The sequence below is a fragment of the Mytilus edulis genome, chromosome 9 (genome assembly GCF_963676685.1).
Source record: "Mytilus edulis chromosome 9, xbMytEdul2.2, whole genome shotgun sequence".
NCBI lineage: Eukaryota > Metazoa > Mollusca > Bivalvia > Mytilida > Mytilidae > Mytilus > Mytilus edulis.
Genome location: NC_092352.1, coordinates 80,977,403 through 80,990,559, shown reverse-complemented (window position 1 = coordinate 80,990,559; position 13,157 = coordinate 80,977,403). Strand labels below are relative to the sequence as shown.

The 13,157-nt window shown below is 32.8% G+C and overlaps 1 protein-coding gene across 1 annotated transcript; it reads left to right on the top strand.

Moving 5' to 3' along the window:
• Positions 1–502: 502 nt before the first annotated feature.
• LOC139489167 (uncharacterized) lies at positions 503–5,606 on the top strand. The gene is made up of 2 exons (XM_071275334.1): positions 503–596; positions 3,813–5,606. Exon 2 carries the CDS (start codon positions 3,836–3,838, stop codon positions 5,549–5,551), a length of 1,716 nt encoding a protein of 571 aa, XP_071131435.1. The 5' UTR covers positions 503–596; positions 3,813–3,835; the 3' UTR covers positions 5,552–5,606.
• The last annotated feature ends 7,551 nt before the right edge of the window (positions 5,607–13,157 follow it).

The window sequence follows — 13,157 nt, the reverse complement described above, 5'->3', positions numbered from 1 at the left end:
ACAACTACCTACAAGAGACCAAATGACGGTGTTTATATAGATACAATGTATATTATATAGATATATTAGGAAGATGTGGTATAAGTATATCATATGCATATACTCTCTATACCAGAAGATCAATAACATGTAATATTTGCCACTATACGTTGAATTTCAATATATTCATCATGCCTTATATTAAACAAACAGTGACATTAAATATTTGCCACTATTCGTTAAACATCAACCAATCCATGCCTTATGTTATACGAACAGCGATATGTAATATTTGCCACTATAAATATGTAAACCTATTTCTACGTCTCTTTAATTCTCTATTTTCTCACTCATAAACAAGCAACCGTTTCGAATGTCATCATTTCTGAAACAACTTTTAACCTTACATTCAATATGCATACATGTACATCATATATATATATATATATATATATATATATCAATTTACAAATGACACGGAAATACTGAAGGATATAAGTACTTGTCATTTGGACTTTGTTATATTGTTATTTGATATTTATATTTCCTCTTTCAAAAAGCTTTGACACATCATTTTTTATTTCTTCCTGAATTTGTCGTCCTGTATCATTCGCTAGGTATGTATTTTACTGTGTTTTAACATGCATAACTATTTATTCTGATTTATTTTTCAAATTGTATATAAAGTTCAACTGCTTAAATATTTGAATAAATCTAATTCAGTTGATGTAACACATATACATTTGTAAAACCAAAACGCTGAAAACAATATTTGGAAATATCTGTATCAATTACTTTTTCAAGCACTATACAAATATATGTTTTTAATCATTTAGGATGCAATCACTGTTTGATCTGTCCCTCTGACTTCATTTCACATCATTCATGTTTTTACAAAATCTTAAAATATGACAAAAAAGAAAGTATCGAGGGGTTATAGTGGTTGTTGGGGTCTTAGTAGTTCATCTATCTGCCTGTCAACTCTGGTGTTGTGAGTTCGAATCCTACTCGTTTCAAGTGCGTTCGACTCGTGTCTTATTTGACTAGGAAGGCTAATTTTCCTGCCAATGGTTAATGTCTCGGTTATGCCAACTATCATTTCTCTTTTAATAAAAATAGGCGTCTATGCCTAGCCTGCAGTGTCTAAAAGGGGTTAAAATAAAATAATCACCATAATCAATCAATCAACATTATTGAACTGACAGATATTTCAGTTGTTGTTTCATATGGTATATTGTCACACCACTGCCCACGTAAGGGAAGGTTTGGGCGCCTGCTTACATGTTTAAGGCCATCACATTATGTATGTGCCTGTCCCAAGCCAGGGGCCGGTAACTGAGTGGACGTCATTTGTTGCTGTATATTATATAGAGAATAATACATGGCAAAATCCGTATCATATGTCGTATCATCCCGAGACATCAATATCAGCCCAAGGGCCTTTAGGCCCGAGGGATGATATTGGTCGAGGGTGATACGGCATGTGATACGGATTTTGCCATGTATTATACACTTTATCATATATTTCAACAGAAGAGTATTATATTATATGAACTGTTTTCTGATCCATAGCACTGGGTTACCTTCAGTTCTACTTTTGTCTTGTTTCAAAGGCCTTAAAAGAACTGCTCAATTACTTATCCGAAGCACCTGGGTTACCTTACAATTTGCGTGCTGTTGTTTTAAAAATATTTTGTTTATTATTGTATTAATTTGTGTGTTTTGTATTTTTCATAGTTGCATTTAGTGTGCCAAAAAATATGAAAACTTGACGTTCGTGACGTCACATACAATATGAAAACTCGACGTTCGTGACGTCACATACCAAACAATGACGTCATTCAAAAAATTTACCTATTTTGAGGAAAATTTTTCTTAAGCCAAAAAAAAATCAAACTGACTTTATGTAAAAAAAAAAAAAAAAAAAAAAAAGTAGGGGTGTGATAAAGGGTATGCGATAAAGGGTAGGGGTGTGATAAAGGGTATGCGATAAAGGGTGCGCATCAAAGTTGCGCGATATGGATTAAACAGCAGGCTATTTATCACATATGCAAAACTACTGTATTTACTACTAAACATATGATAAATATGTTTTACGTATTTTTTTGTACATAAATCAGACCGTTATAGTTTTCTCGCTTAACATTGGTCATTTGGGAGCCTTTTATAGCTTACTTAATAAGCAGAAAAAGGTTTTACTCATTGTTGAAGGTCGTACGGCAACCTCAGGTTGTTATTGATTTCTAGGTCTCTCGTAAAGAGATTTCTCATTGGCAATCATATCACACCTCCTTATTTTGATAAATATAAACCTCTTATAGTACTATGTTACTTTTTACGAACTAAATAAATACGTGTTTTAACGGGCTTTATTATCATTCAATCGTTACAACAGTTTCTTCCGGTGACATAAGTAATGTTCCCATTGTATTACTTTTCACATAATTTAATTCAATCATCTTACAATGTACTTGTGTTACTTGCATCCTGTTTATTAAATTATATATGATGGGTTTTTTTTTTATAGCTTAAGGTCACATTACATTCTTTTTCGTCTTAAGTTTAATACTTTCTTTTTTACAAATCTCAGTTTAGTGTAATAAAAACAATATGTTCTTATGAATTAAGGTCCAGATGGAGTGACAGACGGGAAAATCATTAGCAAACTAATAGAGAGAATAAATAATATTGTGCTGGAAAACTAATAATAGATAGTAAGAAGGAAACAAGGAATAAAGATAAGAAAACAATGACATAAAATATCTAAAAAAAAAAACAACAACGAAAAAATCTGAAATCATAGATATGTTCATGAATACATGATATAATAATTTTTATTGAGCATCATAAAGTGTGGTGATGATTTATGTATTTTTATAACTATAAGTACATAACCCTTTGTATGATTCTTACATTTTGTACATGAACTGAAACTGAACAATGTGGTCTGCTGAGGTTCAGGTATTTTGTCAGATGTTCAGACTCCTTTGGTTTTTCCTTACGATACAGGGTAAAATATTTGGCCGCATCTCACCCACTTTCCTTTTGATTAAAGACTTCAATCAGTCGTTAGATAGATATAAGAAGATGTGGTATGATTGCCAATGAGACAACTCTCCATTCAAGTCACAATTTGTACAAGTAAATCATTATAGGTAATCGTCTTCAACACGTGGCCTTTGCCCATACTGGACAGCAAGCTATAAAGAGCCCCAAAAATGGCTAGTGTAAAACCGTTTAAACTGGAAAACGAACGGTCTAATCTATATAAAAAAAACGAGAAAAGAGAAACACTTATGAAACGCATTATATAAAAAAGAAGATGTGGTATGATTGCCAATGAGACAACTTTCCACTAGAGACCAAAATGACACAGAAATTAACAACAATAGGTCACCGTATGGCCTTCAACAATGAACAAAGCCCATACCGCAGTCATTTATTTATACATGTATTTAGCATTTGCATTATTTGAGTCTCGTATTGTAAGATCGTGTTGTTGAAGACCGTACTTTGACCTAAAATTGTTTACTTTTACAATTTGTTACTTGGATAGGGAGTTGTCTCACTGGAAATCATATCAAATCTTCTTATATCTATATAAGGTAAAAGTCTTATGCTTCCATTTTTTTTTTCAATATCAAATATCTGAAAAATGAATTCTTCAGCCTATCAATACTTTTTAGCTTATTTTGTTCCTTAACTAATATCAGAATTTAAGTATCAATATTAAATTCCAATTCCTTTTTTTTTTTAATTTCACATGAAAAATCTTAGAGGAAGGAGTTCAAAATAACTATAATTGAGTAAATGCATTTAATATGATATTACAGATATTTTCCTGCATATTTTTACCATGGCTACATCATCAACGTCATTTTGTGATATATGTGAATCACGTGGTACTAGAAAAACTGCAATCATTTGGTGTTCCGAATGTGATGAATTGTTGTGCCACGAATGCACCGAACACCACAGTATCTCAAAGTCGTCCAAGAACCACACAACACAATCGGTAGACGATTACAAAAATTTACCATCATTTATCCTGACTGCTACTGACAAATGTAATGTGCACAGTGGCAAATACGAATTTTTCTGTCCAGCTCATGACGATCTCTGTTGTGTGCAATGTTTACATGATAAACATAAAGATTGTGACCAGTTATTTCCCCTTTCTGCCGTTATTCATAATGTCAAAACATCCGCCTTCATGAATGACATTGAAAGTACTGTTGACGAGTTAAGGAAAAACTTCAATTTACTTATTGCCGAGTGTGACGAGAGTATGGAGGCCCTCACGGCGACTATGCATAAATGTCGGAAAGAAATTAAAGAACTACGGCAAACAATTGATGACCACATAAAGAAGATTGAAAAACAAATTCTTGATGAACTGACATGTAAGTTTAACCAATGTTTATCAGTTAAAGAAAAACTAATGGAAGATCTCGAGAAAGCAGCAGTAAAAGTCAAACAGACCTCAAATGATTTGATTAACATGAAGAACCATGCTTCAGAATTACAGGTCTTTCTTGGTTTACGGGACATTGAATCGTTTATAAAAGAAGATAAGTGTTTCATTGAACATTTGTTGCAAACTGATACACTAAAACATTCAGAATGCAAGTTCGATATTAGTCCTGCTATATTCTATATAACAAGTGACTTAACTCTTTTGGGGAAACTCTCAATAGAAGAAAAACCGATAATTTTGTCGCTTGAAGTTTTGAAAAAGAAAGAAGCCCAGGCTATTCGATCTCCCGGTTATGTCATGCACCAATATTCAATAAAAACACATTGGCAAATTCATATTACCGGAGGGAAGAATGCTCAACGTCTTACTGGTTGTACAATGCTTCCGTCCGGAGATATTGCTATAGCAGACAAAAACAATGACAGGCTTCTTATATGTGATCCCCATGGTTATTTAAAAAAGGAAATAGCAGTAATTGGTAGTCCTGTAGATGTGGCATATGAATCTCAGAACCAAGTCGCCATCTCTCTGGCCAATAAAGCTAAAATTAAGTTTGTTAACACCGAAACTGGAACAACTTGCCATAAATTATCCATTCCAAGCACCAGCTATGGTATTTCGACCTCCATCGGATATGACCCGCATCACTCTGATTATAAAATTGTTGCACGTATTAAAGATTTCGGTTTCCTAATCACTGATAGAGCAGGCAAGAAAAGTAAAGTCGTGGAAAATCAAGGAGATGCAATTTTGTATGTTTCATACAAAGACGAAAAACTGTATTTCACAAAATGGGATACCAACAAAGTGATATGTTGTGATCTGTCAGGGAATATAATTTGGGAATTTATGAATGACATTCTCCAGAAACCATGTGGGATATCATTGGCGGATGATGGTAATATGTTTGTAGCCGGTTTTGAATCCAACAATATTGTGATGATCTCGGAGGATGGCAAACACTCGCGAGAAATTGTGACAGAGTTAGACAGTTTGAATAACCCGGCTGCTATTCATTTCAATTCAGTGTTTAACCAATTGGTTGTTGTAAATCTAAACGACGGAATTTGTAATGTGTTTGAAATCAATCGTTAAAAAAATGCTGGAAATTCTCTACGTTTATAAAATCATTAGATAAAAATGATAATATTAGTGTGGTTATAGATGCCAGTGATGTGAACAGACATTGAAGATGAAGCAAGCGTTTAACTTAGCTCATTTGACGATATTGCTTGAACACTGTTCTACGAGCTATAGTTTACCCTTTATTTAATAAACAGGTTCAAATTGTATACTTCTTGGTCAACAGATTGAATACGACTATAGTGCATCAATATGTAAAGGTTTTAATGACGTGGATTTATTACGTAATGGGGAAATAATTCTGTCCGTCTCTTCAAATTTTATGAAATAATGATATACGTTCATGAAGATGAATCATGAGGTTACAAGTGTATTCAATAGTTTTACTAAATTTCATAACAAACCGTATAGATCTATAATAAAACAATGGTATTTAGCAAAACAAACTTAAAGTAGAGGATATATAAGTGGATACATGTTTAGTCATTACACACTTGAAATAACAAATAAAGCGTAGTTTTAAACTGACTAGATGATACGTAGTACTTTTCGATTGAGACTAATTCTAAGACTTATTTATACTCCGATTCAAAACCAACATCAATCGTTCATCGTATTGCAACACCAGTTGCAGCATAGTTAAAAAAAAAAGTACTATTTGGAAATCCAAATACCTAGTCAAAGTCAACTTTTAACTACACTAATACATTTAATAACATTTTAGATTTTAAATTGATCGGCCAAATAGGTACTAACCTTATTTAAAAAAAAAGTTACTGGTCACTATACCTCAGTGCTCGTCGGTTTTTGAACACACTAAATATGTATCACGGCAAAATTATCGAGTCTTATTACTATTGTGCAGAAAATCTAACATTAGTTTTTGATTACAGAAAACCTTTCGAATTCGAAACCTATCGAACTTCATGATTCCTATGCATTTGGAGTCTTTGGAATTGATATGTATTGTGAATCTTGATATTACTAATTTCATAATTAATTAACAAAACCTTTGTTGCGTGTGTATCGCTTTTATACTTACATTCACCAGCTACAGGAATGCTCGACGCCAGATATTTGAAATGCATGTATGTAAAAGAACCACAACACATGAAGAGCGGAAACGAGACCTGAAAATATTAGCCAAATCCCATTAAGGTCAAATTGCCTGAGGGAGCTTCAAACTTATTTTTGGTTTTGGCTGTTTTGATTAGGTTCTTTTCGTTTTATGTAGTCAAACGTTCTATGTTTTTGAATTTCTTATGATGGAATAGATACATGGAATTTATAGATACCAGTACATGATTATTTTATCAGTTGATATTGGCTTTGAACTAGTTGTCAGTAACCGCGAGTACTCTCATATCTGTACTAATATGTGTATATTTTGTTATGAAGGATAATTAATTAATTATATAAATACCTTGGCCAACCCCCGTCTATGTTTTTATAAGAATTTTTTAACTTGTATTGATCTAATAAATTAAGCCCTTTTAAATTGTCTGTAAAAAGTAAAATGACAAAAATACCAAACTTCAAGGAAATTTTAAACGGAAAGTCCTTTATCAATGGCAAAATAAAAAGCTCAAAAAAATCAAACGAATGGAAAAAACTGTTGTATTCCCGACTTGGTACAAGCATTTCGGTAAGTAAAAAATATCGGAGTAAGCCTGGTTCTAAATCTAGCTAAACCTATCGCTTGTATGCCATACGCATATATAAAGAATGCACTTGTGTTGTTTTTTATAACTGCTTACATCCGCTAAATTTAAACTTTGGTTGATAGTTATCTCATTGGCAATGATGCCATATGTCCTAAATTTTATCACTCGTCGCGATAGTCTTTGCGATAAGGTGGTGTAAATTAAAGCAGATACCAATCAATCAACAATTTTATTTTTCATGGTGAAGCATTTCTAGTAAGGAACACAATATTACGCATATGAAACAGCTCCAGAAGCATTTGCACATATGATTATCTAAATATTCTTGTTTGCGTTGTTCAAATATATTGAGTTAAAAAAACATATCCAAAAACTTTTTGAAGGGGACCTTGACGAAGAAAAATTAGGATTTTCCATTTGATCAAATGAAATCGCCCAGCAACACGTTTCATTCGACACAGCTTAACTCTTTAGATGAAAAATACCCAAGCTAAATTACTTTATATAGTCATGAACGATCATACTATTAGCAAACACCAGATAACGTTAAAATATTTAACGAATATATTAATGCACTAGGTTGACATAAAGTGTTGCTTCCTGTCTAATAGATGAATAGGCCTACAAATTTGTACATATAACTTCACATTAGCGATCAACTAATACATGACGGCGACAAAATGAATTATTTGAAGTAACAATAATTAGGCAGGTCATAATATGGGTTGTCATCATTAAATACCAATTGATACTTCCTTCATACTTTTATTGATTTCGATTTTAACCAGATTTGACTCATTAATTGATTATTATATATCATAGGCGTCGCGTAAAGGGAAAACGGTACTATTTATTCTGCCATAGGCGACAATACTTACATTTTCTAAATTTACCAGTTTTTATAATAAAACCTGGATCAAACAGTTTTGTGGTGTTAGTACTTTATTACTCTATTTTAAAAATTGAAGCCAAATAGTATCATGACCAATTTCCAACGGAGCTTGTTTATGTTATCCATGCTCACCGTCATTTTACACCAAATTTTGGAAGCCTTTTCGAATAATTCTCTAGAAAATATTTCAATAGGTTTTAAAATTTATATTGTAAATTTACACACTGTAGTTATTCATAGATAAATAAGAAAATATATTGTACCCTTACATCCAATCACAGCCCTCCTAAGTTGACTTCCTTCACCTGTCTTGGGTACACTTAAGGCCAACCTAATGCTGGGAAAATGAAATAGTACCGTTTTCCCTATACTGTGACACAAAGCTATAAAGAATTCGTATGACACCATCAATGCAATACTGGGTTATTGTGGAAACCTTGATTATAATAAATACTTGTATGTCCCCATTACTTAAAGAAACATGGATCATTTTATGTCCCCACCCCTATTTGCTGATTTACCACTTTCTCTACTTCTTTCCGATAACAAGGCTTAATAAACAACCTGTATCCAACTATATCTTATCTTATTTAAAAAGAATAATAAACAGTTCCATTTAAACAGATATAAATGACAGTTCCATTCAATATGTGTTCATTTTATCCAAAATTTACAACATAAGCACAAATTCAAGATTTGTCATACTAATCTCCATTCCATGCTTTAGTATATGCCATATTGTGGTTCAAAATTTCAGAGCTGGTTATAAAATCCGTTATTCTGTCTTGAGATGATAAAAACAAGGATATTAGACACTTAAAACATTAAATCTGCAAAATACTCAGCTGTAAAGTTGCCTTTGTTGCCTGTATTAATCTATGAAAAAGCTGAACTATGTCCCTTGGGAGTATTAATTTCAAACAAAAGTCCTTTCAAACAGTACAAAATGACAAATTATATATGCCTGATATAATAAAAGATAGAAACTACAAAATGAAGCACTATTGAAATATTTGCTGCATGAATTGCCAACAATATGAGCAATTCTTTACACAGGAGAGTATAAATTCTATCTAAATTTAGCCTCAAGAGGGCCTCTTTTTTCTTAGATGAACAATTTTAACAGTGAAAATGCTTCTAGTATGACCAAATACTGCCTTACTATATAAACAGTACATTCAAACTTAACCAGACAATATCCAATTTTAATATATTGTGTCAAGGGAAATACCCAATTGATACATTTAGGGAATTACACAGCAAAAAAGGCAAATATTTCAGTTTAAAATATTTGTCGCGACTTGAATTCTGGGTTTTCCAATTGAATTAATCATTGCGAAATGTGAAAATAAATACAAAAGAAGAATAGTTAGGTGCAGTTTATACAATATAGTTAATATTGAAACCCTAGAATAAAGTTCTACTGTAACACTGAGTTCAGACAGTAAGGAATTAATACTTTTAAAGAAAATCCAATATCTATTCTTTGGATATTTTTGCTCCAATATAGTCTTTGATACTCATTAGTTACTAACAGATTTTTCAAATGTGTGACATTTTTATATACAAATATCAAAAAACGCACGGCGATATAAATGATAAAACGCGCTTGATATTTTTAAATATTCAAAACTTAATGTTTCACGTATCTCATAGTTTTTAAAACATACATTTTTGAAAATTTCATAGTATAAATTAACAAACTTATAAAGATCGGTTGTTTATGTCGTATCTAGAAACAAAAAAATACACGTTTTAAAGTGTCTTTATTTTCATGTTGTGTACGCTTCGTTGTCGTTACACCTTTTTATACTGTACGCTTCGTTGACACAATATTGCGTTTGTCAATGAATTTTGCATGTATTAAATTATGCTTTGGTATGACTATAACCAATATGCATGAATGAAAATAATAATTTCCCACCATAACATGCAGACAGCAACCCATAATATCCGTTATATTGTCGAAACACTCTTGGAGGAAATTTGTACATGTAAAAAATCCTTATGTATACGAAAGTGTAAATTGGTAGGAATAGTTATCAAAGGTAGGAAAATACAATAACTCGCCAGATGCAAATATGGCTAAGCATACAGATACACACGTCCGATTTCTAATTTGATAGCATTTTTGAAAGTTTTTACCATACGACATTTAATGTACAGTTAGGTGGTGGGTTGGGTGCCCGCTAACATGTTTAACTCCACCATATTCTGTATGTGCCTGTCAAAAGCCAGGAGCGTGTAATTCAGTGGTTCTATATTTTTTTGTTCACTGTTTTGTGCATTAATTGAACCGGTAGTTTTCTCGTATGAATTGTTTTACATTTGTCATTTCGGTGTGTTTTATAGCTGACTATGCGGTATGGGCTTTGTTCATTGTTAAAGGCCGTACGGTGACCTATAATAGTTGTTCATTTTTGTTTCGTTTGGTCTCTTGCGAAGAGTTGTTTCAATACCACATTTTTTTTATATAGACAGTAATCAAAAACAATCAATGGATTATAGGTTAAGCATTTTGGCCTGAATCTCAGAGGCGGGTCCTTGGGGTCATAGAATACAATAGAGTTACATTAAGGCTAAAGAATATGTGTATACAATAAACATGTAACTGATATCCATCCATAATAATACAGTTACTTTTATGTGAAGATATAAAGATGAAGAAATAATTCTTAATTATAACTGGTTTGCTTTTATAATTATGTTTTTTTGTTTGTTTAATTTTTAAGGTATAAAGATTATGCTTAATTTCCTCGAATATTACAGTCTTTCTACTGAGGTGACAAAGTCTAAATGAATGGTCATTCTGGTTATTATAAGCACCTTAAAGTCTATACCCACCCATATGCATTTCATTCAAATTTTTACTTATTTCGGAGAAGACCAAAGGGACCATATTTATATTCCCCAGTTACCCTTGGCGTCATGGGTAAATTATGCAGATGAGCAAAGCATCAATCATCAACCTAACCTTAGACATTTGCTGTGTTTCTTCTTTCATGTCTTAATAGTTATCAATAAAAATGAAACGTTTCGAAGTTGGTACTGAACAATACCTGGACCCTTTTATTTGTTTATGACACGCGTACGTAATGGCTGATTGTTAGTAGCTTAACGTTCACTTGCAAATATGTCATGCATGTTCAGGATAAGCACAAAGTAGCAACACATACTACATGTAGGTCCTGGAAGGAGGCCTTCCGGAATTACGTTAGGGAAGTTTGGACTGCCACTGGATAAAATGAGGTATATTGAATAAGGACACAAATGTTGCCTTTCAACAGGTCATTTATGGACCTCTCATAAAGTTTTGGCAGGGGTTCGTACAGTGTAGTTAGCATAGTACTCTCTTTACACAAGACATTGGATCTTATATTCCCATTCGGCCTGGACGTGACTGCGTACTTTTACATCCCACAAAACTAAACGGGTGGCCAACTTCGGTCAGGTTTTACTGCCGGTCGGAAGAAAAACCAAAGTGACCATATCTAATAGTATATTTTCCAGTCATCCTTTACCAATTTTCTCTTACTGTATTGTTCGTTCAATCAAATGTGTCGCGTTCGTTGTGCGTTTTTAAATAATCACTGTACAGTTCGTTGACAAAAACCGTCACAAATCACTTTCTTGTCAAGGTATTCGAGATGGTGTTGGCGACCCTTTTTCTGTATTTTATTGTAAATGTTTATCTGTTAACTTAGTCAAAGTAGTTTAACTTAAGATATCTGTCATCCAAAGCCAAAATTGCAATATTTAACCAGCGTGACATCTGATAGGAATGCTTCTATTGAAAATTGGGACTTTCAACGTTATTCCAGATGAAATGAACAGTTAATAAATATATTCCAGTAGAAATAAAGTTTCAAAAAGTATAGTACAGTCAATAAAACTTTAATGACTTACTTTTCACAATTTGAGACTCTTCCAAATGCCGATGTTGGTCCAAATTCGCCTAGACGAAAGCAGACATAGGAACTCGTTGGACTTAATTTGCCGAATGCCATAGATGGCATTCCAACTGCTTTATTAAAAAAAAATATATATATAAAGCTTTGTAGATGTGATTTGGTGACCAGTGAGACAACTTTCCACCAAAGTTTAAATGAAATGGGTGTATAAAGCAATTATTATAGTCCAATGTACAACATTTAACAATGAGGAAAACCTATACCATAAAGTCGGCTAAAAAAAAACCGATATAAAAAAAAATAAAACGATAAAACTAACGGTGATATTTTTATAACTTATGAATTATGTATTAAAGAAGAAGAAAAAATGATAGATCTATATAACCAATGTACTACAGGCTCCTGACGTTGGACCGACACAAAATAAAAATGCGGCAGGATCAAACACATGAGCCCCCAACCCTCTCCTTAACCTCGGACACTGGTGCAACAGCACAACATAATAAAAAAAACTGTACAGTTACAATTGGCTCAACTGAAAATGTCGGTACAAGGCAGAAAAACCATATACAATATCGACAAAGGAGTAATTTGAGTAACTCATAGTTATTTCAAAGCAAATTACAACTAAGAGGTAAATCGTGTATCTAAAGTATTAATCAGTATATATCCAACGCTTTTAGGTAAAGACGTAATAAAACGCATGGACTTGTGCAATGCCAAATATAAACAGTATCGAGAAGATGTACGGTATTATGAGTTCTCATAAGTGTGCATATATTGTCATAATGTAAAGTGATTAACCGGTACAGCATAACTTTCTATATTGTAGCCAAATTTTTTTTATTCATGAAAGAATTTGGTAAAGGATGACTGGAAAATATACTATTAGATATGTTCACCTTGGTTTTTTTCCGACCGGCAGTAAAACCTGACCGAAGTTGGACACCCGTTTAGTTGTGTGGGATGTAAAAGTACGCAGTCACGTCCAGTCCGAATGGGAATATAAGATCCAATGTCTTGTGTAAAGAGAGTACTATGCTAACTACACTGTACGAACCCCTGCAAAAACTTTATGAGAGGTCCATAAATGACCTGTTGAAAGGCAACATTTGTGTCCTTATTCAATATACCTCATTTTATCCAGTGGC